The sequence below is a fragment of the Prionailurus viverrinus genome, chromosome E2 (genome assembly GCF_022837055.1).
Source record: "Prionailurus viverrinus isolate Anna chromosome E2, UM_Priviv_1.0, whole genome shotgun sequence".
In the NCBI taxonomy this organism is placed as follows: Eukaryota; Metazoa; Chordata; class Mammalia; order Carnivora; family Felidae; genus Prionailurus; species Prionailurus viverrinus.
Genome location: NC_062575.1, coordinates 49,343,207 through 49,369,496, shown reverse-complemented (window position 1 = coordinate 49,369,496; position 26,290 = coordinate 49,343,207). Strand labels below are relative to the sequence as shown.

The window sequence follows — 26,290 nt, the reverse complement described above, 5'->3', positions numbered from 1 at the left end:
CATCACCACAGTCAATTTTGAGCATTTTCATCACGCCAACAAGAAACCCTATACCCATTAGCAGTGCTCCTCATCTCCATCTCCTCTCTCCTCCGCTGGAAACCAGTAATCTACTTTTTGTCTCTATGAATTTGACTATTCAGGATATTTCATATAAATAAAATCATACAATCTGTGGTATTTGTGACTGGCTTCTTTCACTTATCATGATGTTTTTAAGATTCATCCATGTCGTATCATTTATCAGTATTTTATTTCTTTTTATTGCCAAATGATATCCATTGCATGCCCCATTTTGTTTATCCATCCATCAGTTGATGGATATTTGGGTTGTTTGCACCTTTTTGGCTAGCATAAATAATGGTGTTTATGAACATTTGTGTACAAACTCTTATGTGGACGTAGTTTTTATTTCTCTTGGGTATATATATATATATATATGGGAGTGGAATTGCTGGGTCATATGGAGGACTTGTGGTTCTTCTTCTTCTTCCCCTTCCCCCTCCCCCTCCTCCTTCTTTTCCTTCTCAGCTACACCCAATGTGGGGCTTGAACTCATGACCCTGATATGGAGTCTGATGTCCTACTGACTGAGTCATCCAGGCACCCCAGGACTTAGGATTCTTAAGAACGGAGGCTGCTTTACACAATGAGCTCAAAAACACATGAAGCACTAATAACTCTTGCTCTTTAATTTGTTTATTTACTGACAGGCAAAGTTTTACAGCTGACTCTTTGAAGAATTGGCATTAATCAAATTTCTCTATCTGTACAAAGTAGCCAACGAATGCGCAAAGTCCAGTTTTCCTGTGTAGGAGAATAAAGGTCTTCTTGGGTTTAAACGGAAGTGGGAGAAGTTAGTATCTGTTTCTGCCCATTTCTACTCCCACTCTGCCATACTCCTGGACCACACAGGGCTGGCTGATGGAGTCACCCAGGAAAGCTTCAACTGGGAAAGCTGGCCTAGGAACTGATTTTCGCCGTAATTAGATCACTGCTTCCATCTCTGTATTTATGATAAGAACTTACTGTTCCTTTTGTATGACATCTGTCTCTGGCTCTTCTTTGTTCATCTCCATCATCTCTGCCACCATATGTACTCCTGTCTTCTCCCTGCTCTTTCGTTTTTCCTCACTCTCCTGGTCATGTCAAACTGTTCCTTGGTCCTATTTAAGACAATAAAGTTATGAGACTCATGTGAGTTTTAGGATTCCTTTTATAAGTATATCATATCCAGATAAATACGGGCACCTTAAAGTAGTTGTCCTGGGTGGCTGTACATTTATTCCAAAACTTCTGTTGTTACTTAAACTATTTTGGTTATTTATTATGTAGAGTTGCTCTCAAAACCAGTCTGATCCCTACAAGAAGACTAGTTTCATTTCCCTTAATAATCACACCTAGTATTGCAAGGGCCTCCCACTCTGCTTGTATTTATTTGCTTGTATTTATTCCCAGTTCCCTCTTTCCTTTCTTGCTCTAGTCCCCCCAATAAGAGGAGTTCTGGGTTCAGATAGGGACACAGAGACGCAGTGAAGGGAGATTGGCATGTTTCACAAGACTTTGACCTTTAAACAAAGCATGCTTAAGATGCTCCAGTGTTCCATTTCTGCTTTGTGATCCCCTCCTCAGCCTTTTTCAGAGGAAAAAAAACCCCATAAAATAGTAGGGCTGGGAATATGGCCTTGAATTGTTCTCCTCTCAGGGGGAGAAATGAGTAGGGAGAAGTACTTCCAAGGGCTCCATTTCCTTCCATCCTGGGTAGTTAACGTTTTACCAGCAGTTTGTTCGCCTCTAGGGGAGACAAGGATCATGTTCCGGCCCCACCCCGCTGCTCAGGGTAGAGGGCACTTTGTACAGAGCTGTGATTTGAGAACAGCCTGCATCGGACCTTATTCTTATTTTCGAGTCTGTAGCTGCCTGTGATCTTGTATCTTCTCAGCTCTGAGGATTTTCATATTCTCTTCCTCTTTGAGTTTCTGCTCTGGGGAGAAAATGAAGATGTTTACTAGTGGGGGGAAAATAAACCCTGAAATTTGCAAAATAAAAGTTAACATATAGCTGAGCTTCCTGCCCATCATGCCTCCATCTTCCCCCCAGCAGTTTCTGAACCTCCCCAAACCCCAGTGAGATTTTGGTTGGTTGTACAAATATATCTACAGGATTCCCTTAACGAGGGAGCTGTGTTTGAAGGCTTTGTGTTCTTGTTACCATCTTACCTGTTTTTCTCTTTTCCAGAGAATTCTCCTTCTCACAAATAGGTATGAGACCAGTGGCCGAGAAATACAGCCTCTGTTCACCCTTCTATTAATTGCAGAATAAGTGATGCAGAGGCTGGTTAGATAATATAGCTGTGGGTAGAGAGCAAAAGGAAGCATTGGAACACCTGCCAGGGATGAGACCAGAGATCACCATTAGTGAATGAACATCCCTGGAGCAGAGGAAGGGAGGAGGTGGAAACAAGAAAGGGAGCCAAAGGAAGCCAAAGAATTATAGGAACTGAGGATATAATCTATAGGGGAATGAGGGAGGCTAGGCAGAGGATTTTGGTGGTCTCTTCTCTAGTGCCTGAAAGGACAGTTGCTTAATTAGTGGCTATTATGGGCATGGCCTCAGGGTAGATTCTGGGGATATAGAGATAAATAGATATAGTCCCTACTTTACAAGTGTACAGTCTAACAAAAACAAGTACAAATTAGATGAGACTTTCAAACGTGTGGTATTGTGGACTGGGATACTGCTACCATTACTAGCAGTAACATTTTTATAAATTGAAGTATAGTTGGCATACAAGATTATATTGGTTTCAGGTGTATATAACATAGTAACTCGACAATTATATACATTATGAAATGTGCACTTACAAGTGTACATCTGTCACCATACAAAGTTATTACAATGTTATTGACTGTATTCCCTATGCTGTGCTTTTCATCCCTGTGACTTAATTTATTTTATAAATGGAAGTTTGTACTTCTTAATTACTTCCACCTATTTCACCCATCCATCCCCAAACTTCCCCCGGCTGGCAACCACTAGTTTGTTCTCTGTATTTACGAGTCTATTTCTGTTTTGTTTGTTTAGATTCCACACATAAGTGAAATCCTACGGTATTTCTCTTTTTCTGTCTGACTTATTTCACTTAGCATAATACCCTCCAGGTGCATCCACGCTGGCAAGGTTTCATTCTTTTTTATGGCTGAGTAATATCCCATTGTGTGTGTGTGTGTGTGTGTGTGTGTGTGTGTATCACATTGTCTCTATCCATTCATTTATCAGTGGATACTTGGTTTGCTTCTGTATCTTGCCTATTATAAATAATGCTGCAATAAACATAAGGGTGCATATATCGTTTTGAATTCACGTTTTGTTTTCTTCAGCTAAACACCCAGAAGCAGAATTGCTGGGTCATATAGTGTTTCTATTTTTAATTTTTTGAGTAACCGCCATACTGTTTTCCCTAGTGGTGGCACCAGTTTACATTCCCAGCAGCAGTACACGTGTTCCATTTTTTCCACATCTTTGCCAACGCTTGTTATTTCTTGTCTTTTTGATACTAGCCATTCTGACTGGTATGAGGGGATAACTCATGGTGGTTTTGATTTGCATTTTTCTGATGATTAGTGATGTTGAACATCTCTTCCTGTGATTCTTGGCCATATGTATGCCATCTTTGGAAAGTGCGTATTCAGATCCTCTCCCCATTTTATTTTTTATTTTCTTTTATTAAGTAAATTCTCCACCCAACATGGGGCTCATGAAACTCATGACCCCGAGATCAAGAGTCACATGTTCCAGGGGCACCTGGGTGGCTTGGTGGGTTAAGTGTCTGATTTCAGCTCAAGTCATGATCTCGTAGTTCGTGGGTTTGAGTCCAGCATCAGGCTCTGTGCTGAGAGCTCAGAACCTGGAGCCTGCTTCAAATTCTGTGTCTCCTCTTCTCTCTGCCCCTCCCCCACTCACACTGTCCCTGTCTCTCAAAAAGATGAATAAACGTAGAAAAGAAAAAAGAGTCGCATGTTCCACCGACTGAACCATCCAGGCACCCTTCCTCTGCCTATTTTTTAATGGGGTTACTTTTTTTTTGTTTGTTTTTGTTTTTGTTTTTGTTTTGATGTTGGGTTGTATGAGTTCTTTATATATTTTGGATATTACCCCCTTATCAGATATATCATTTTCCTCCCATTCAGTAAATTGCTTTTCATTTTGTTGATGGTTTCCTTTGTTGTGCAAAAGATTTGATGTAGTCCTAACAGTTTATTTTTGCTTTTGTTTCCCTTGCCTCAAGGAGGCAGATCCAGAAGAATATTGCTAATGCTAATATCCAACAGATTACTGGCTATGTTTTCTTTTAGGAGTTTTAGGGTTTCAGGTATTAAGTTTAGGTCTTTAATGCATTTTGAGTTTTTTGTGTATGGTGTAAGAAAGTGGTCTAGTTTCATTCTTTTGTATGTAGCTGTCCAGTTTTCCCAGCACCATTTGTTGAAGAGACTGTCTTTTTCCCATTTTTGTCTTCTTTGTTGTAGATTAATTGACCATATAAACATGGGTTTATTTCTGGGTTCTTTACTACATCCCATTTATCTATGTGTCTATTTTTGTGCATGTAGCATATTGTTTTAATTACTGTAGATTTGTAGTATTGTTTGAAATCATGATACTTCCAGCTTTGTTCTTTTTTCTCAAGATTGCTTTGGCTATTTGGGGTATTTTGTGGTTCCATACACATTTTAGAATTATGTATTCTAGTTCTATGGAAAATACTATTGGTATTTTGATAGGGATTGCATTGAATCTGTAGATTGCTTTGAGCAGTATAGACATTTTAATAGTATTAATTCTTCCAATTCACGAACGTGGTATATCTTTCCAATTATGTGTGTCTTCAATTTCTTTCGTCAGTGTCTTAAAGTTTTCAGAGTACAGGTCTTTCACCTCCTTTGTTAAATTTATTCCTAGGTATTTTATTCCTTTTGATGCCATTGTAAATAGGATTATTTTCTTAATTTCTCTTTTTGCTACTTTGTTATTATTATAATGAAATGCAATAGATTTCTGTATATTAATTTTATATCTTGCAGCTAACATTTATTGTTTGCCTACTGTCTTGTAAGCATTTTACACATGTACTAACTCATTGACTCCTGACAATAGCCCTGTGAAGTATGTATTGTTATAATCCCTGTTTTATGGGTAAAGAGTCTGAGGCACAGAGACATTACAAGTAGCTTGACCGATGTCTCAGAGTAGGCCCTCAGGAGCAGGACCTCCAGGTGGTCTGGCTCCAGAATATGTGCTCCTAAGTAACATGGTCATCCAAAGAGTACGCAGGAATTCTGCTGCTTCACATTTGCATGCCTTTGTACCACTTGTTTGCCCTTTTGCCTCTAATACTTTTTCTAAAAGACTCTGGTCAAGCAGAGGATGCTCCTTTGCCATCTTCTCTGATTTCTGTTGCCTATCTCAGGGGGGGCAGTCACTTTCCTTGGAGTTTGAATAGCACTCTGTCAAATTTTGTTAAACTACACAGTAGTGTATTTGTTGGAATATCTGATTCCTTGTGTTACGAGCTTCTGGAGAGCAGGGACTTTTTTTTTTTATGGAAAATTTCAAATAGTTGCAAAAATAAAGCTAATAATAAAATGTATCTACATGTACTCATTGTGCAGCTCCAGCAATTATTTCATGGCCAGTATTGTTTCATTTATACTCCCCTCCTCAAACTGGGATATTTTGAAGCAAATTTCAGACATCAAATAATTTTATTAAGATTTCAATTATATTACTAAAATATAAGGTATCTTTACAAAAAACATAACCACGATACCATTATTGCACTAAAAATGAGTACTTCTTCAATATCATAAAATATTCACTGTTCAGATTTCTGTAATTATCTCCTAATTTTCTCTCTCCCTTTCCTTCTCTTTGCTTCTCCTGTTTTTGTTCCTTTATTTCTTCCTTTGCCCACCCCCCTTTTTTTAAAGCAGAGTTGTTTGAATAAAAATCCAAATAAGGGCTTTAGTTTTTAATCTCCGTGTTCTCATTAGCACCTGGCTTAGTGCTTGACATATAGTAAAACCTCAATAAATGTTTACTGAATGAATGACTCATCAGAAATCTATGCACACTGGAGAGTGTGATGCTAAGTGAAATAACCCATACAGAGAAAGACAGATACCATATGGTTTCACTCTTATGTGGATCCTGAGAAACTTAACAGGAACCCATGGGGGAGGGGAAGGAAAAAAAAAAAGAGGTTAGAATGGGAGAGAGCCAAAGCATAAGAGACTGTTAAAAACTGAGAACAAACTGAGGGTTGATGGGGGGTGGGAGGGAGGAGAGGGTGGGTGATGGGTATTGAGGAGGGCACCTTTTGGGATGAGCACTGGGTGTTGTATGGAAACCAATTTGTCAATATATTTCATAAAAAAAAAATCTAGTTTGTCTGAAAAAAAAAAAAAAAGAACAGTTTGCATTAAAAAAAAAAAAAGAAATCTATGCACATAAGTAGAATTCGTGTAACCTTACTGCCATAGTTGGTTGGTTTCTTGGGGTGGCTTTTGGTTTCTGGTCCCCTTAGTTAGGGACTGACTCAGATGCTTGCTGCTATCAGTGCTTGTGAATGTTACTAAAGGTGTGAGGACAATCAGAGTATCTGTGACTCAGACATCTACAGGCTAGAAGGAAATGGGCCAGACTTTCTTGTCTGTTTTTTGTTCTTAGTCTCTTGGTATCTCACTTTGAGTTTGGACGGACCATGTTTGACTTTTTTGCTATTTCTTCAGAACAGGGATCCTGAAGGAGCTCCTCAAGAGCATGAACAGAGCTCACATGGTCTGGGTTGTTCAGGGTCATGGGAATGGAGCGAACAAGGTATGGAGAGGTGTTAAAGAATCATCAGGCTTTGATGATGTATCGAATCTGGGAAATAAAAGAGCAAGGTCTGAGGAAATAGGGGTGGCACAGAGAGAGGTGAGTGAGCTGTGGGGTTGGCAGGGGGAGACCCGGTTTAAATGAGGGGGAATTTCATAAGGAGTTTGGATGTTAGTGTCATGAGATCTGGGAAACAGCCCTCCCTAGTAGGGGCTAGAGAGACAGATGCAGGAGCCATCTCTGGAGAGGTCCTCGAGGCTGTGGAAGAGGGTGGTGTGGAGGTGGACAGTTGGCGTCCCACTACTAGATCTGGTGTGGGGTGCAACGCACGGGTGGGGGGTGGGAGGAAGAGAATGCCCAAGAAGGAAAAGTTGTCTGTGATGCCTTAGGTGTTGTAGAAAAGTGGGTCTTAGACATTGTAGAAGTGAACAATGTGAGGACAGTGAAAAGTTGTCCAAGGATGGACACTGACTTCATGCTGCCTCTAGAGGTCTTGGGTGCAGAGGGGCCAGGAGAAACCAGATGATGAGGAAAGGGGAGTGCAGCACATGTTTCCATGGCTTGGAAGTGAAGGAAATGAGATAATAGGCTAACACTTAGTGGGATTAGTAAATGAAGGGTATTCAGGTTAGGAGAGTTCTGACCTCCCAAGGGGGCAGAAAGAAGGAAGTAGGGACTCTGGAGGTGCCTGTGTGCCTGGGCCTGTGGAGACTCTGTGAGTAAAAGCTGTATTCAGCTGCTTCTGATTCACCGGAGACACCCGTGCAGGAAGTGTTACTTGTCCCTAATAAAGAGGCTGGGAGATCTTTGACTCATGAAATCATCTTCTTACCCAGAAGAAAATAGGCAGTTTCTTCTGGGAAGGTTGAAGCTATGGCTTGTTGTTTCTAGATAGACTCACTTTGTTAGCAGGCATGCAAATGACGTGAGCTAATTTTCTGATCACTAGATCAAATATCTATAGACTTGGGCTTGCTCTGACTCAGCAATTTGTCTTTCTTCCTCCTGTAAAGAAGATATTATTTCAAGAAGTATCAACGGCAGCATGTTTTTGTCTAATTGATAATTTTTATTATAAATATAGAGCAAGTTTCACAAATAATTCAGAAGTGGCCCTAGCCAGGCAAAATTAAATAACACAGAGTAGCATAGATGAGGGGAAGTATAAATAGACTGTGTGAGGGTTAGAAAACCCTTGAAAGAGGTACCTGAGTACAGAGAATTCCCAACTAGCCCTCTTTGAGGGGCATCTTAGACACAGCATGACATCAAGTAATCAATACAGAATAAAAGCCTTTTCTCAACAGCCCCAAAGAGACTCCCGTCTGCTTAGAGGGAGGCTGGATGGGAAGTGCATTGACTCTCCTCCGGCTCTTCTTTTCTGTTCTGCACACTGGGACTTGACCCCATGGGAGAAAACATTTCAGAGGCTGTTCAAGAAGCCTCTGGCCCAGTTACCACCCTCCCCTGTCCTAACCTCTCACAGCCCGGGTTCCCAGGAGCATCAGCACAAGTGCAGCTTTCCAGGGTGTAAACAATGCCAGCAGGGGCTTGAGTGTGTTCCCTTCAGGGCATCCCCACTTGTCAAGGACCAAACGCACCTTAGCAGAGGCCGGGTCTCCTGAGAAAGTGAGTGGGACAGACACCACGCACAGCAGAGACCCCCGTGGAATGGAATGGTGGTTGAAGACTGGCCTGAGATGGTGGGAAACTGAGTTAGACCCATCTAGCCACAAAAGAGCCCCAGACATAAATGCCTTGAGCAACTCCTGGCCAAGGGGACTTGTGGGTTTGGCGGTTTCTTTCCCCTAAGGCAGGCAGATTGGCTTATATAGATAAGCTAAGTAAAAATAGCCCCTTTCACATAAACTAGCAGATGCAAAAACTAAAATGACAGAATGTCTCAGAGAAAAGGGAAAAAAAAACCAATATGCCAAATCAGGCATTCTTTAACAATTATTTAAATAATCTCTGAAGGGTGGCTCCTCTGACTCCTCTCCCAAATTCCCAGCTGATTGTCTGTTAAGAGGCGAATGTTCTCTGAAGCTATAAGCCCTCCTTCTGTGAATATTTCCTTGAATAAACCCAATAAAGTTGTGAAACATATTGCATTTGTGGGGCATTTTCATTAGGAATCGCCTGTGGACCTTGGCAAATAATTTCCCTAATTGCTTCCAGTGGGTTCTCTGAAAACAGGCTTGCCAAATGGCTTTGGTGGCATTCTAGTCAAGCAGCAAGGTGTTTAGGCCCTGGTAGACAACTCTGATAGTAGACAAAGGTGGAGAATTTGCCAGTTCAGCATTGGTTATATATTCGTTTGCCCGTGTATGGTGGGTTCACACTGGGCTTTGGGGAGATAGAAGCTTTTACTTTTACTTCTTTCCTCTCTTCTTTTCTGGCACATGCATTTCAGTGGATCAGGAAATAATTCACAAGGTTACGGCAAATTCAAGTTAGACTCCAATAGGACAGGACTGGGGTGGGAAGGAATGACTGTGCCCTGAATAAGTAAGTTTAAAACAAGTTTAGGTCAGGAAAACTTGGGAGGGGCAAAAGTTCTGGCAACCGCCCAAGATCTGCTTTGCCAAATTTCAATGACTAGGAAGGCTGGGTTTCCTAGGAATCCCGGATGTACCTTTTCGTCTATTGACACTGAAGGGAGGGGCTATAACCAGGCAGCCTGCAGGTGCCTCAGTTAGGGAGTGAAATGGGGAAAGAGGCTTCGTCCCCTTTTCCCTGAGGGGAAAAGGGTCTCCTAGTGATGGGGATGAGGAGCTTGGGAAGGAGTCAGCAGCGCAGAGAGCAGGACAGAAGGTATTACTTCTTTTGGACTTCTGAATACACTGTTTCTGTGGCTGTTAGGGGTGGGGAGGCTGACGCTGATTTCTTTGGTGCCTGGACATTGAAGTTCAGGGAAGAATATGCAACTTCATCAGTCTGAAAGGCATGAACAGTGTGGTCAGTTCAACCAGTGTCATAGGTCAGGCTCTCACCTTGTGTCGTGTGATTGAGCACCACGTGCTATCACCACTTTGAAACCTTTAGTTTTGGAGAAGGGCTTTTATTACCCATTACTACTCTGCTTGCTAACATCCTGTGGAGTGATCATTAGAAGAGGTAGATTATAATATTCATAGTGAGATGCGATGATACAGCAAAGAGAATGGACAAGCTACAAATGCATAAAAGGATATGGATGAATCTCACAAAACAATTTTGAATGAAAGAAGCTAGACACATACAAGGATATACTGTGTTGTTCATTATGTAAGAGCATAAACAGACAAAAGTAATCCAGTGCACTGGAAGTGAGGATAGTGGTTACTTTCTGGAAGAAGTCCAGAGCTGGAGGGTGTTTGGGGGGGTAGGGATGGTTTGTTTCTTGATCTGGGTGCTGCTTGTGTTCAACTCATGAAAATTTACACATGGTTAAAATGCATTTATGATTTTAAGCACCTTTTGATATATGTGTATATTCTACTGAAGGGTTAAGATGAGAAAAATGTGGTAAAATTATTATAAAGTAAAGAACCAAGACCTCAGACCCACCAGAATGGACACTGTACTTTGTTGGTAAGAGCAGGGTCAGTGGAGGTAGAGGAGGGAGAACGGCTTAGTGACTTATGCTGGGCATTGTGCTGGGTGCTTTCCATTTGCCATCTCATTTAATTCCTTCAACTTCTCTTTGAAGTAGGCAGCATGCCCATTTTACAGATGACAAAGCCAAGGCTCAAAGAGCTTAAGTTACTTGTCCAAGGTCACAGAGTTACTGAGAGTCAGAGCCAGGATTTAAACAGAGGATGAGGTTAATTCCAAAGTCCACGTTCTGGCAATGAGGTAGACTCAAGGGAATAATTAACCAGTACTCCTTTGTTTGTTACCGTTTTGAGGAATTTTGACCCAAACTTGATCTCACATTTGTGTTTTCAAGAATAACCCATTCTAGGGGCACCTGGGTAGCTCATTCATTTAAGTGTCCGACTCTTGATTTTGAGTCAGGTCATGATCTCACGTCACGGGTTCGTCAGGCTCTATGCTGACAGCGAGGAGCCTGTTTAGGATTTTCTCTCTCTGCCTCTGTCTTTGCTCCTTCCTTACTTGTGCAGGCAAGTGCACGCACGTGCACACACACTCTGTCTCTCTCTCTCTTAAAAATAAATGAACATTACAAAAAATAACCTATTCTACACAGAGATATTTCCATGAGAAAACGAGCCAGTGAAACTGGCTGTGCTTACCTTGTTATGCACATTGTCAGAGTGGTCCTGACCTGGGGAAGCAAAGGAAGAGTTATCAATCCATGAAAATGCAAAGCTGATTTATGGCCTTGGAACAGGGGTTGGAAGGTGGAGATGTGTGTGGGGTTCCTAAGCTCTCATGATTTCTAGCTGAAGGAGCTGGCAGGTGGGAGCAGGGTAGGGCAAGGAGGTAGCCTATGATGGCTTGAGGAATTCACTTCCTCAGTGTCTGTGGTCCACACCCAGGGCATTAGTACCAGAGGGGGGGCAAGAGTAGAGCCCAGAAGGCCTTAGTTCACTTCTGAAAATTTCTTCCAGTTCACAAGGCCTTGATTTTTTGCCCAGATGTATTTCTCAGCAACAAGCTTCAGTGGCAAGGAGGGACGTCGAGGCCCACAGTACCCAGAGCACCACAAGACAGGGAGAGTCTCACCAAAGGAGAATGCCCACATCCATCATAGAAGCAGGAGGGGGAGGACTATGGGTGAGGAAATGGCTCCTGGAAACATGTGCATCTTATGCAGGCCTGCCTGGCCCGGGTGAAGTGAGCGTCTCTCCCAGGGCTGTGTCTCAGGGGAATCTTTTGTGGCTAGAAGGGTATGAGGACCTATGCCAACCTAAGGTTGGGAAATGGAAATCCCTTCTAAAAATTCAGAAGGTACTGAGTAGTTCGGGAATCCAGGATTCACTGATGGGGCGGGGCACGTGGTGGAACGTGTCAGGTCTCACTGGGTGAGTGGCTTTACTTACTGTGGTTGGAGGCTGAGGGTTTGTGCTCTGTGAGATCACGCAGGTCACTTGTCCTAAATAAATATCAGACAGTGTGACTGCTATTCCCAAGCATAGGATCTTTGCTCCTTGAATTAGGAAGGACATCATCAGCAGGTAATTCCTTGGGGCTCCTCAGTGTTCTTTTATACCTGGATTATACTGCCTTCCCTCTTAGGGCCTCTTTCTTGTGTACCCACGGTCCCCTCTAGGCTTTACTCCTGTCCTGTTTGCTGGATGTCCACATTTGGGTCCATTCTTTATCAACTGCATATGAGCCTACCTGTACGCTGACACCTTTCTTCTTTTGTAGGTAGATGCTGTTTTCTGTCTCATTTCACTTATTGCCCAAAGAGGCCTTTGGCTGTTTGTACCTCTTCTTAGCTTGTCCTCCTGTCCTATCCCTCCCTCCTACTACTGTCAACAGAGCATGTGACTCCCGTTCTCCTGTTCCTCCTTTCATTTTCTCATTTGTTTCCTTCTTGGGCCTTGGCTTCCCTGACTGGGAGACAGAAGTATAATGGGATCTGCCCCCTCTAAACAAGATGGGGATGGGAATTACCATGTCCGAGAGAGAGTGGGGTGCAGGAAGCATGGAGAAGAGATCCACAGGAATTAGTGCCCAGAAGCAGGGGTTTAGAAAGGAGGAGGAGTAGATCCAGGCCCAGAGACAGAGGTGAAGTCTCCTTCCCTCTCCCAAGCATGGCAGTTAGCCTTGGAGAAAACAGAACAATGGGGAAGGGCCATCATACCCGCCAGACTTTCTGTTACATAGAAAGTACAGCAGGGCTGCTATGAGAGCAACCCCGGCCAGGACTCCGATCACGATGCCGGCAATAGCCCCAGCGGAGAGGCCAGAACTTTGTTGTGTGAAATCATCTGTCAGGGAAAGAAGAGAGAAGAATGAATGAGGGTGACATTATTTGGCAGTGGGGGTCCCCCAGGGGACAACTCTTAACATGTAGTGGTCTCCACTCGTTCCTTCAAGGAATACATTTTCTGTGGGAAGTTTGCTGTGAGGTGATTAGCTGACTTCATCCGTCATTTTTTTTTTCTCTCACTGTATTCTAGGCTGGTGATGAGGCTTGCCTCAATTCCATCCTGGCCTTTCTGCACTCAGATATTGTGAAGGCCTTGGAAACGTGAGAAAGGTTGATTGCTATTTTTGTATAACTTCCCATCTTTTCACGGTCGCACATTTTTCTGTGTTCAGGTGTGGCACCAGACTCCACCCACTCCTGTTTACTTTTCCCTCACAGGCATGTTTCCCCAATAAATAAGTAAATATTTTTCTCAATAAATATAAATAAATAAGTAATCCCACTTTAGCTGCATCTCAGGGGATAAAAACTAACATAACAGGCTTGAAACTTTGCACTCAACTCCTTTTTTTCCTTTTCCATGTTCAGTCAGTAACTATGTCCCAATGGCTTTTTTGCATAATGCTTTCCATACCCATATATAGTACTGTTCACATCTGTTTCTTCTTTTTTATTTCTGTTGTCCTTACCAGTGAACTCAAGCCTGTATATAAATGTTAGCTACTGTTATGGGGTACTTACTATGTGCTAGGCTCTGTGGTAAGTACTTTACTATTGACTCATTTGATTCATATAATAACCCTTTCAGATAGACACTATTTCCATTTTGCAGATTAAAAACATTGAGGCTGAGAGTAGTGAATAATTTATCCAAAGTCATATGGCCAGTAAAAAATGGATCTGGGATTTGACTTTAGGACTACCTGACTTTGTAGAAGCTAATGATAATAGTAGTAATAATGGCAGCTAACACTTATGGAACATTTCCTCTGGGCATAGCATTTTTGCTAAGGGTTTAATTGTTACATTAAATCTTTAAAACAATACCATGAAGCAAGTACTCTTATTACCACTTTCAGTTGAGGAATATTAGGCTCAGAGAAATTAAGAATCTTGTGCAAGAAATTTGTAATTGCAAATACTTACATTAAAAAAAGAAGACCTCAAATCAGTAACCTAACTGTACAGTGTAAGAAACTGGAAAAAGAAAAACAAACTAAACCCAAAGCTAGCAGAAGGAAGGGAATAATAAGGATTAGAATGAGGAAAATAAAATAGTGAGTAGAAAAACAATAGAGAGAATCTATGAAACCAAAAATTGTTTCTTCAAAAAAGATTAACAAAATTGACAAGCCTTTAACTAGATTGACTTTAAAAGAAAAAGAAGATTTAAATTACTAAAATCAGAATTGAAAGTTGGGGGGAGAAAAGAAAGTGCGGGAAATTACTGTCAATTTTATAGAAATAATAAGTATTATAAAATAATAAATATTATAGGTACTATGAATAATTGTATGCCAACAAATTAGATAACCTGGATGAAATGGACAAATTCCTGGAAACACAAAATTGACCAAGATAGAATCATGAAGAAATAGAAGATCTGAATAGATCTATAACTAGTAAGGAGATTGAATTAGTAAAAGCATTCAGCCAAAGATGTTGACATCTTTTCATGATAAAAACCCTCAAACTAGGAATAGAAGGAAACTTTCTCAATATGGTAACGGCCACATATGAAAAACCCACAGCCAACATCTTCCTCAATGGTGAAAGACATTGAGTAAGATGTTTTTCCTCTAAGATTAGGAACAAGACAGGGATGCCTGCTTTTGTCACTTTTATCCAAAATAGCATTGAAAGTCCTAGCCAGAGCAATAGTTAGGCAAAAAAAAAAAAAAAAAAAAGTGTCCAAATTGGAAAGAAATAAAATGATCTTTGTTCACAGAGGACATGAACGTAGAAAACACTAAAGATTCTACAAAAAAAGCTGTTATAACTAATAAATACAGCAAAGTTGCAAGATACTAAATCAACACACAAAAATCAGTTGTATTCCTATATACTAACAATGAATAATCCAAAAAGGATATTAAGATAATTCTATTTACCACAGCATCGAAAAGAATAAAATACTAGGAATTAATTTAACCAAGGAGGTGAGAGACTCATACACTGAAAAACTACAAAACATTGCTGAAAGAAATTAGAGACATAAATAAATGGAAAGACATTTCATGTTCATGGATTGGAAGACTTAATATTATTAAGATGACAGTACTACTCAAAGTGACTACAGATTCAATGCAATCCTGATAAAAAAAATCCCAGTGACATTTTTTTTGCATAAAATCTATCCTAAAATTCATACGGAATTTCAAAGGACCCCAAATATCCAAAACAATCTTGAGAAAGAACAAAGCTGGAGGACTCATATTTCCCAATTTTCAAGTTACCACAAAGCTTACAAAGCTACAGTAATAAAAACAGTGTGGTACTAGCATAAAGACAAACAAATAGACCAATAATACAGAACAGAAATTTTAGAGATAAACCCTTATATACATGGTCACAGGATTTTTGACAGGAGTGCCAAGACCATTCAATGGAGAAAAGACAGTCTTTTCAGCAAATGGGTGTTGGGAAAACTAGATGTCCATGCAAAAGAATTGAACCCCAACTTAATATCATATATGAAAAATTAACTCAAAGACCTAAATGTAAGAGTTAGAACTATAAAAACTCTTAGAAGAAAACACAGGGTGAAAGCTTCATGACTCTGGATTTGGCAATGACATCTTGGATATGACACTAAAAGCACAGGCCACAAAAGAAAAAATAAGTGAACTGGACTTCAATTAAAATTAAAACCTTTTATGCATCAAAGGACACTATCAACAAAGTGAAAAGACAACCCCCTGAGTGGGAGAAGATATTTATAAATCATATAGGCCATAAGGGGTTAATATCCATAATAGAGAACTACAACTCAATAACAACAAAAAACCTACTCAAAAAATGGGCAGAGGATGGGGCACCTGGGTGGCTCAGTTGGTTGAGTGTCTGACTTCAGCTCAGGTCATGATCTTGTGGTTCATGAGCTCAAGCCCCATATCAGTCTCACTGCTGTCAGCCTGTCAGTGTAAAGCCTCCTTCAGATCCTCTGTCCCCCTCTCTACCCCCCGCCCCCACTCGCGCTCTCCCCAAAAATAAATAAATATTTAAAAAATGGTCAGAGGACTTGAACAGACATTTCTCCAAAGAAGACACCCAGATAGACAACAGGCACATGAAAAGATGCTTAACATCACTCATCATGAGGGAAATACATATCAAAACCACAATGAGATACCACCTCATGCCCATTAGAATGGCTATTATTTAAAACAAAACAAAACAGAAAACAAGTGTTGACAAGGTGTGTAGAAACTGGAACTTCTTTGCATTCTTTGTGAAATGGTGCAGTCACTGTAGAAAATGGAATGGCAGTTCATCAAAAAATTGAACAAGGAATTACCATTTGATGCAGCACCTCCACTTCTGGGTATATATGCCAAAGAAATGAAAGCAGGGATTCGAACAGATATCTGTATACCCATGTTCATAGAAGCATTATTTGTAACAGCCAACAAGTGGAAAAATGCAAAAGTTCACAGGCAGATAAATCATAGACAAAATGTGATACATACATACAAGGGAATATTATTCAGCCTTAAAGAAGGAAAGAAATTCTGATATATGCTATAAAACGGATGAACCCTGAAGACATTATGCTAAGTGAAAAAAGCCAGACACACAAAAAACAAATATTGTTATGATTACATTTATACAAGGTACTTAGAATAGTCATATTCATAGAGACAGAAAGTAGGATATAGTGGTTACTGGGGTTAAGGTCAGGCATGGGACATTATTGTTTAATGGGAACAGTTTTCATATGGGAAGATAAACAGTTTTGGAAATGGGTAGTAGTAATGGTTGTACAATATGAATGTCCTAATGCCACTGAACTGTATGCTTAAAATTGTTAAATGGTAAACCTTACGTATATTTTGCCACACACACACACACACACACACACACACACACACACACACAAATGGTAACAGAGGGGAAGAAAGAATCTTGTGCAAGGTCACAAGAGTAAATGCCAGACCCAGGATAAGAAACTAAGTATATTTGATTCAGACACTTAGCTTTTAACCACTTTGCCATTCTGTTTACTGAAATGGTCTCTTGATTGCTATTCTGCCCCCTGTGACTTCTATCCATTTTGCACATCATTGGTGAGGATTCTTCCCAGGAAGATGGAACACGGTGTTACTTACATTCACCTTACGGATGTAAGGTGTCACTTACATTCCACATTCAGCTTGACGAGGTCACTTTTGCTGGAACTGACTGGGTTGGAGACCTCACACTGATAATCCCCAGCATCTTCCCTCCTGACAGGGTCTATGGTGAGGGTGCTGTTGTCTGGGGACAGCTTCATCCTCTCCGTGAGCTTTAGACTCTGGTTATTGAAGAACCACCAGATGGAGACCCCTGTGTTATTTGTAGAGCAGGTCAGGACCACAGAGTCCTTATGTTCTGTGGCTGTGGTGTTGCTGATGTTGATGGAGGGCTGGGACACTGGCTCTGTGGAGAAACAGAGGAGGTGACAGAATGAGAGGGGGCCTGGGGCCATGCTCCTTCTTCCAAGATCTCGGCCACTCCGAGGGCCCCACTGGGCTCTGTAAAGGTGCCCCAGAGGATGGCCCTGATGTCTGCAGAAGAATGAGTGTCTTTGTTCAGGTGGCGATCTATAAGGAGGGGGCCGTGCCTCCCCGTCTGACCTTCAGGTCCCCTTCTGGCCCTCAGTCATCTGTCTGGTCTGCCTGGACATCAGCACCTCACACCTCTTAGCCCATGTCCAGCATCCCCATCAGCAGGTGGAATTTTTTACCCAGTGGCTTTTGTGTGACCCTTTCTAGAGTTTTCTGAAAAGATAAGGCACCTTTTTTAGTATGGGAGCTTTACATAGAAAGGGAAGATATTTCCCTTTTGTTAAATAATTAATTAGAAAATGAGAACAGCCTAGCCAGTCTTTGTGAGCTTAGGACCTGGAAAAGTTCCAACCTAAAGGATTTCTCAGTCTGAATAAGATTTTTACTTCCTGGCCTGTGGGTTGAATATTACAGGGAGGAGACGTTTAGAGTAATGGTTACATGTTAACAAAAGGCTGGTACTCTTAGCTGTATGTATAAAGATCTACTTTTGCACTGTTCCTTCTGTCCCGTGTAGGGACTTCATCCACCTACTTTTCAATTATGCACCATTATTCACTGTCCTCCTTTGGTGTATCATACGTGCTGGTGTCACCCAGTGTTATGTAGCTGGTAGACTTCAGAACCAGGACACAGCCCAGAGGCGTCTGCACCAAGGCTCACTCTGTCTCATTTCCCTGCAGCCTCACCTGAGGGAGGTTCTGGAGCAATTGGTGGCACAGTTTGGCCAGACTGCAGAGAGGCTTCTCATGTACCTACCTTCTCCTGTCCCACCACAGATGACATTACAGCAGAGTCAGTCACTGGACGAGCCAGTAGCAAAAAGAACCCTCCTTCTCCCTCTGTAAGCCCCCTCCACTACATGGGGCTGAGAGAACCCTATTCCCACATACCAGGCTGGACTCAAAATCTGCCATGAGAAACCAGAGAGCAAGGGGAGGAAGTATCTGTAGACGTGATGGGAGAGTTCAGAGACAGATCTGTGTCGCAAGCAAATGCAAATTAACTTCTTCTAGGCTCTTTTCTGAAAACCAGACAGATCTCCACCACAGTGCTTGATGCAAATGCTCCAGGGATCCACTTACCAGAGACTGTGATAGTCTTGACCGTGAACTTATTGAGGCGAGTGCCAGGGTTATAGGCGAGGCAGGTATAGGATCCACTATCATTCACAGTGATGTTGGGGATAAAGAGCTCCTGTGAGGATGGCTGGGGGCTCCCATTGATAAGCCAAGAATACTGTGCAGGCGGGTTAGAGGCTGAGTGGCAGGAGAGGCTGAGGTTTGCCCCTGGACGGTAATAGGAGTCTGAGGGGGAAATGGTGGGGGCATCCGGGCCATCTGGAGCAAACAGAATAAAGCCACACGTGATGTAATCCAAGGGAAGGGGAAGATCCTGGTCTGTATAATGTCCACAGTATCCCTCTGAGCTAGGTCATAACCCTGTTTTAGAAAGTCCCAACCAGGGCACCTGGGTGGCTCAGTCAGTTAAGCATCCTACTCTTGGTTTCAGCTCAGGTCATGATCTCATGGTTTGTGGGATGGAGCCCCATGTCAGGGCTCCATGCTGTTAGGGTGGGGCCTGCTTGGGATTCTCTCTCCTTCTCCCTCTGACCCTACCTCACTAATGCTCATGTACTCTCTCTCAAAATAAATAAAAATTAAAAAATAAATAAATAAATAGTCCCAATCATAAGCCCCCTGTGTTCACTGAGCCTGAGTCTGAGATATTAACTTGTTTCCCTCTCATAGGCTATCGACCCTCCCAGAGAGGAGCAGCCTGTTCCCTCCTAGTCTTGGCTTAGGCTGGGCCTTCCCAGGTTTGCCTGAGATAAGAAGCCATGGCCAGCCTGGGTGTCTAGGTGAGAGTCAGGTACTCAGACCCCAGAAGGACAGATGTGGCCTGGCCTCTGACAGCGTGGATTTGGGCTGGCAGCCTGGGCCATGTAGGAATACAAGTTACTCACAGAGAACATTCAGGGTGAATGGGTCACTACGACCGGCACTGACTGGGTTCCAGGTTTCACACTCATAAGGTCCTGTGTCATTCCTTGTGACACCATGTAAAGTGAGAGTCCTGTTGTCCAGGGACAGCTCCAGCCTGGCGCTGTCCGGGAGGCTCTTACTGTTTACTGACCACAGGTAGCTTGTGTTCTGAGTCTGAGGTTCACACGTTAATACTACAGAATCCACGTTCTCCACGGGGTCCGAGTTGTTGCTTGTGATGTTGGGTTTGGGTAACTCCGCTGTGTAGACAACAGAGAGAACATTGCCCTGTGTGGTACCTGTGATTCCTCCAAAGGCATCTTCAATCAGAGCTGCCTTCTCTCATCTGTCTGCCAACCCGAGTCCTTAAGAATAAAGCAGATCTGTGTATCTCAAGACAAATGCAAGAAGATGTGAGGGCTCAGAGAACATAGGGCCCCTGCTCTCTGTCTGAGAGCAAGGACAGACTTTCTCAGGGTTTGGTTGTGGAAGACACAGGATAGGGAGTCAGAGACCACCCCAGATCTCTCCTGGTTCTTCCCTAACCAGTGGACTGTCTGACCAACCTCAGAGGCCTCACCTGGAAAGTACAGGTGCTAAGGCCCTTTCTACTGCACAGACCCACACCAACCAACCTACGTGTGTTTTCCACAAGGCCGTGCTTTCCACAGTTATCCTGGAGATGGGTAATTATGGGCCTTCCCAGAATTTGAAACCCTGGAGAACACTGGGCAGCATGGCCTGGAACAGGGTATTTGAGAAGAGTAACACCCAGGGACACCAGGGGCAAGCCTGGAGGTCAGCCCAGTACTAAGGCTGCAGGGCCACAAAGTTAGGCAGTCCTGCTGAAGTGCTCCATGGTGACTGGCATGAGACAGTGACTCCACACAGGGTAGAGCAGAGTCAAGACTAGAAATGACCCAGAAAAGAGTAAGGGGGGACAGGCAGGACCTGGCTGGCTTTGGCAGAGAACTATGTGCTCTGCCCTCAGTCTTTAAAGTCTTTTTTTCGGGGCGCCTGGGTGGCGCAGTCGGTTAAGCGTCCGACTTCAGCCAGGTCACGATCTCGCGGTCCGTGAGTTCGAGCCCCGCGTCGGGCTCTGGGCTGATGGCTCGGAGCCTGGAGCCTGTTTCCGATTCTGTGTCTCCCTCTCTCTCTGCCCCTCCCCCGTTCATGCTCTGTCTCTCTCTGTCCCAAAAATAAATAAACGTTAAAGTCTTTTTTTCCCACTGCAGAGGGCAGTGAGGACCATATTGGTCTTTCCTGAAATATAAGTGGATGTTTTCGAATGCAGAAGGGGTGAATGGTAGGAGATGGTGGGGTGGAGGTGGGGGTATTTGGCCCCATGGACCATTTGTAAACACAGTTATGAGTTGGAAAATTGAGACGTTAAATTGTTTTCATATATGAAAATCACTATTAATACCCGAAAAATCTAAGACCAGTTTCTCTAGGAATATCTCTCTAGAGAGCACTGTACGTTGTAGACCAAGTTCTGCAGTCAGTCAGGGTCGCATCATGATCAAAGGAAGATGTTCTAGCGGGTTCAAAATCAGTGACTCCCTGGGTAGAGAAAGGCATGTGAGTCCTGGTAAGAAACAGAATTGATTGGGAGACAGTCTGCGGTGTCTCTCTTATATAAAGGGAGGGATGATACGAAATTAGTAGAAATGATATGTGTTATGTTAGTAAATTTAGGAAAGAGGTCCTTGCCACCAATTTCTATGGACAGTCAGGCAAAATGGAAAGAAACCCATACTTGCATGTGGCTTTCTTTTGATCTCAGGAAACATAAGTTTGATCAAATTTATCCAAATTGGGCAGCATCCAAGTGAAAGGACAGTGACTGGTAGGTCTCACTGTGTGAGAGGGTCCCACCCTACGGTAAAAGTGTCACGTGAGCACCCAGGTGCATGTGAAATAGGCAGTAAACTAGTCAGATGGCACAGGGTCTGGCCAGCCCCACCTGGGAAGAAGCACTGGGAGGAATGGGAGCCTCACCAGGATGAAGATGTGAGTCAGGAGTAAAAAGTGTGAAATGAGCCCATGAGCTGGGGACTGCAGACCTGCCCTTCTGTCTTTGACTTCCTGGTTGAGTCATGTAGAAGAAAGTAGATCAAGGGGTCACACGTCCCTGACATGTGGTGTGTTCCACTTGTTGGCATCATGGAGAGAAAGAGACCTGGATGAGGGAACGGTGAAAGCTCGTTTCTCCTGGTGATCAGGCTGCTGTTCTGACTGATTTCTGCATCCTTTACTGTTGCCTGGGAGGGTGGGCCTGGCCACAGATGTTAGCAGAAGAATCCAGGGAAGGCTTAAGAGTAAAGAAAGTTATGCAGATCAGGGGGAGTCCCAGCTGAAAGGAGGAAGAGGAAGAAGATGAGGGACATAGAAGGAACAGAGAACCAGAAATATCCAAGGCTGTGAGCAGTGGGGGTTACAAGTGACTTCAAAGACTCCAGGCACTGAGAGTCCACAGCTGACCCAGGGGCATGACCAGCATATCCCTGCAAACACTCTCATGGCTGAGCAACACCAAAGACTCTTCTCTGGGAGTGGCCCCGGGGGGCTGGTGGTCAGAGGGATAGAACATGGGTCTCAGCCCCTAGAGGGACAGGGAATAGAACCTGTCCAGAACCTCCTAGGACTCTGCATCCAGGCTCTAGACTCTGAAGAGACTAATAATCATTCCTTCTTCCCTCCCTCCCTCCCTCCCTTCCTTCCTTCCTTCCTTCCTTCCTGAAACAGCAATGGAGTTCTTGGGCCTGTACCAATTAGGGGTATACAGTAGGAGGAGAAGGCAGAGTCCTTTCCCTCACACTCCAATGGGAGTGACATCAACATAACAGGAAACAAATAAGTGATTCCAAGTCCAAAGTAGGGAGCTGTGGATTGGCCTGGGCATTCCCAGCACTGACTCTGATTGTTGATGAAGGTAATTTAGTTCTTGAGTAAAAACAGATTAACTCCTCATTTGCTCTCACTTCCCAGACCAGAAAATCTACTTTGAGCTGTGGATCCCTAAGAAAGGTCTGATCCAATAGCTGGTCTCAGGGTCCACAGATGCCTAATAAGGCCCCCTGGGTGGATAAGTCCAGGCTGTGGCTACAGACAAACCTCATAGGATTGTGATCTGCCTGCCGCTCATGGTCTGTGTGACTCTGATTCAATGTCTGCATCACCCCATGCCTCAGTTTCCCCTCAATAAAGTCAAGTAAATGGTCTCAGGCTTGCCATGTTGTCTGTAATTAACCTTAAATATTTCACACTTACCTGGCCTAAGGCTTGGTATAGAGGAGCTTCCCAAATAAACATTTATTATTATTTGCCTTCATGAGAGACAGCTCCTGGGCCTGATCCCTGGTGCGGGAGGAGCACCCAGGAGCATCTTCTCTCCTCTGTTCCTCCCTGGGGGTGCTGACCTTCCTCTGGAGTCTCCTACAGCTCCAGGGCAGTCAGACAATGGCCTAGGGACCTTGCCTACCTCTGCTCTCCACCCCAACTCTCAGGTGAAAGACCAGGCTCTACCCCTCCCCAGATGTGGCTCTTGGGACTGAGCCCTGGAGCTCAGGAATCTCAGGACTCAGGCAGCAGGAAATCATTGCTCCCAGTCAGCCCTGCCAGGAAGCCAAAACCCAACCTTGGCACGGACTCCCCATGATCATTGCAATCAGGAGCCCTGAGACAGGGGTCTGGGCAGGGGCTTTCTGAGCTGAGCTTCTCTATGAGGAACCCAGGAGGCCCCTCAGGCCTGGCCTGGACTGAGCCCTGCAGGGTCTTTCTCAGAGGCATGATCACAGGGAGGAGCCCAAGGGGTTGGACTGAATCAGTCTGGCTCTGCTGAGTTACTCCCATCAGACTGGTCCTTCTTTTTGCAGTGAATGTCTGCTAGGGGTGGAATCCAGGAAGGAATTCCGATCTTATGAAGTTTGTGTCCACTGTGTATGTCCTGCACTAAATGCTCAAACCCCACATGGGACACAGTGCAGAAGGGAAGGGAGGCACAGTCCAGGCCTGTCAATCCTGTGTGTACGAAGTAGAATTCACTCCACCCGACATCAGAGGTGACAGACGAATTACTCACGATATACACGGAGCTGTCCAGTTACTCTTTCAACTTGAACATTCCTCTTTATGATTTGTAGGGTGTAGTATCCCGTGTCCTCCAGGCTGATGTTCTGGAACAGCAGGGATCCGTTGTGATATAATGTCTCTCTGCTGCTGTGTGCAAATCCTGGGGTAATTTCTTGTGAGTCTGCTGCATATGATACAATTTCCCTACGGGGATCTATAGTTGTCCCTTTGAACCAGCCAAAGCCTATAAGATTGGCAGGCAGATTGTGGACACGCAGAAGAACGTCCTTCCCTTCGGCAGCATTGGGCGGCACCGATTCAACAGTGACTTGGGCAGTGGTGGGAGGGTTCCAGAAGGTTAGGAGTGAGACTAGGAGGGAAGACAGAAGACCTGGATCAATATTTGGCCTATGTATTGGGACGGAAAGATGTGGCCCTGGAGACTGAGCAGGTCCTAATCGCTCAGCATTGGGCCCAGGGGTGAGCGTGTGTGTGTGTGTGTGTGTGTGTGTGTGTGTGTGTGTGTGTCCTACTGGTCAAGGTCAGCGGCACGACCGCCATGACTTCAGTGCTTCTGAACTTGTGATTTCCTCTGTTTCCAGTACTCTCCCTCAGATGTCCGTGGGCTCACTCCCTCACTGCCCTCAGGTACCTGCTCACACTCAGGGGGTCCTTGGGAGAGGCCTGCCCACACCGCCTCCTCTAAAGACCCTCTGTCTTCACATTCTGACCTTTCCCTGCTCTGTTCCCTTCGTGGCCTGTCAATGCCCGACCTCCCATTCTGTGTCTTTGCTCGTCTGTCTTCCTCCCCAGAGAAGTGTGCTCAGGGAGGGCAGGGACTCTGATCTGTGTTGTGCCCCAGTGGTGGGGCCGGCTGCAAATACCTGTGGATGAATGAATGAGTGTTCCCAGGGCCCAGCATTGATCTGTCAATATCTCAGGTTGGTGGGAGGGGCAGCGTTTAGGGTCCCTGGTTGCTCACATCGTTTCCAAAATTCAGTCCTCAGTGATGAGTAACTTGGGACACAACACGTCGTCACTCGCTCGCCTCTTCCAGATCATGAGATTTTCCTGTTGCTGAGCCGGGAACCCCCTGTCCTGCCCTGCCCTGCCCTGCCCTGCCCTGTTCCCATGTCCCCTCTGGGCGCCCCATCCTCCCCTGGGAGACTGCAGCCAGTCTCTCTCTTCCCTTCACCCTTAACCCAGGGGATCGTCCCTCTCACCTGCCAGCAGGAGCTCCTGCCAGGGAACACGCCCTCCTCGGGGAAGGGCCGAGGGGGGCTCCATGCCGCCTGCTGCCTGCTCTGTCCTTCCCTCTGTGAGGAGAGCTTCGGCTCCAGAAATGCTCAGGAGCACCGCTGTCACGACAAGTTGGCTCTGTGGTCCTTCCTCCCTCTGTGCTGAGCAGCCTCTGGGGGCAGGAGCGCTTGGCCGGGTCACGTGGGCAGGGGCGGGGTCTCTGCCCGGTCCCTCCCCCTCCCCTCCCCTCCCTTCCCCTCACTCCTGCCCTCCTGGTCTCTTTCCCCTTTCATTTCGTCTACGTTTGGGTTCCCTGCGAACTGCTGAGGCCTCTCCCTCTTCAGCTGAGATTTCCCACCATATGGGTGTGCGCACACAATGCCCTTGTGTGCACAAGCCCAAGCCTGTGGCATTGGTGTCCTGGGCGCTCCCCGCAGCTCAGGGTCGGGGCGCACAGTCAGCCCCCTGCAGCCCTCTCTCCTCCCCATGTGGCTTTTCTCTTCAGAGCAGGAGCCCGAGGGGCTACCCCAGGAACACTCGTCACAGGGATGTTACCCCCACCGGGCATCAGAATCACCTGTGGAACTTTCTAAAGATCGCGAATGCCCTGGTGACCCCTAGAAATGCTGCTTCAGCAGATGGCCAGCCAGGCTGAGACCCCAGGATGTGGGAGTGGGGCCACCTCCTTCTTTCCTGCACCCACAGAGGGTCTGCAGAGCCTGTAAAATGCACATTCTGACTCAGCAGTGTGGTGGGGACCTGAGAGTCCGCATCTAACAAGCTCTCAGGTGAGGCTGGTTGTCCTGGGCCAGGCACACTTTGAATAGCCAGGCTGACGGGGACCTGGTTCTCTCAGAGGACGAGCCTCCTCCCTACTCCGAGTTGGCCTCTGCTGAGTCCTGGCCTCCAGTCTGTCAGCACCGCATACAGAGCCCCAGGGGCCCCAAACCCAGGGGATTCTTTCCATCTGTATCAGAGAAGCCCAGCGGGGCACGGGGTCCCCCCAGTGTTCTCAGATGCTCTGGGGAAGTTGCATTGACTCCTGGCAGCAAGGTCACAGTAATGCTCTGAGGGTGAGAAGAGGGCAAGCAGGGTGAGGGATGCTTGCCAGATGACTGGTGAGGGACCCACTCTCCATCCCTGGGTGTCCCCAGCCCGGCCTCTGCTTCCAGGGACCGACACCCGGGACCAAGTGTCTCAGGAGCTCAGGTTCCAGGTGTGCAGGTGGTTTCCTGTGTGTCCCGGGAAGAGAAGAGGTGGGGGGAGGTCCGGTGGCGGGAGGTTCCCTGATCCTCGAGGGAAGATCGTAAGGAGACCCTTCCTCTACGTGTCTGCTGGCTGCACTGTGGCCGAGAGGCTGACCATGTGCTCCTGAGTGTCCTGGGCAGCCCGTGTGCTCTGTCTGAGGGACTTTCCTGTGGTCACCCTGTCTCCCCCATGGCTGGTGCCAGGCAAGGAGTGGGGCTGCACAGGGACCCCTGACAGATCAGGGTTCTCCTCGGCCCCTAGAAGGAGTGGGCAGG

At 45.0% G+C, this 26,290-nt stretch overlaps 1 protein-coding gene across 4 annotated transcripts; it reads right to left on the bottom strand.

The window, feature by feature from the left end:
- Positions 1–7,924: 7,924 nt before the first annotated feature.
- LOC125152695 (carcinoembryonic antigen-related cell adhesion molecule 1-like) lies at positions 7,925–24,934 on the bottom strand. 4 transcript variants are annotated; one of them, XM_047834879.1, is made up of 9 exons: positions 24,752–24,934; positions 23,539–23,898; positions 19,436–19,714; positions 18,555–18,809; positions 17,063–17,341; positions 12,635–12,761; positions 11,865–11,917; positions 11,115–11,146; positions 7,925–9,813 (listed from the first exon to the last, which is right to left on the bottom strand). In XM_047834879.1, the coding sequence occupies exons 1-9, from the start codon at positions 24,813–24,815 to the stop codon at positions 9,694–9,696; spliced, it is 1,569 nt and encodes a 522-aa protein (XP_047690835.1). In that variant the 5' UTR covers positions 24,816–24,934; the 3' UTR covers positions 7,925–9,693. The 4 variants fall into 4 exon arrangements, 2 of the variants coding, with proteins under 2 accessions (XP_047690835.1, XP_047690836.1); XR_007147271.1 differs by having other exon boundaries at positions 9,750–9,813; positions 11,865–11,971; XM_047834880.1 differs by lacking the exon at positions 11,865–11,917.
- Between the last annotated feature and the right edge of the window lie 1,356 nt (positions 24,935–26,290).

What these genes read in the sequence shown, in the direction of transcription:
- LOC125152695 (XM_047834879.1), bottom strand. Translation starts at nt 24,815, where the DNA reads ATGGAGCCCCCCTCGGCCCTTCCCCGAGGAGGGCGTGTTCCCTGGCAG. An exon ending in TGTAACAGAAAGTCTGGCGG is followed by an intron (nt 11,918 to 12,634) that starts GTATGATGGCCC and finishes ATATTTATTTAG; the next exon opens with GACAAGTGACCTGCGTGATC. An exon ending in CTGACAATGTGCATAACAAG is followed by an intron (nt 9,814 to 11,114) that starts GTAAGCACAGCC and finishes CATGCCTTTCAG; the next exon opens with ACTGATGAAGTTGCATATTC.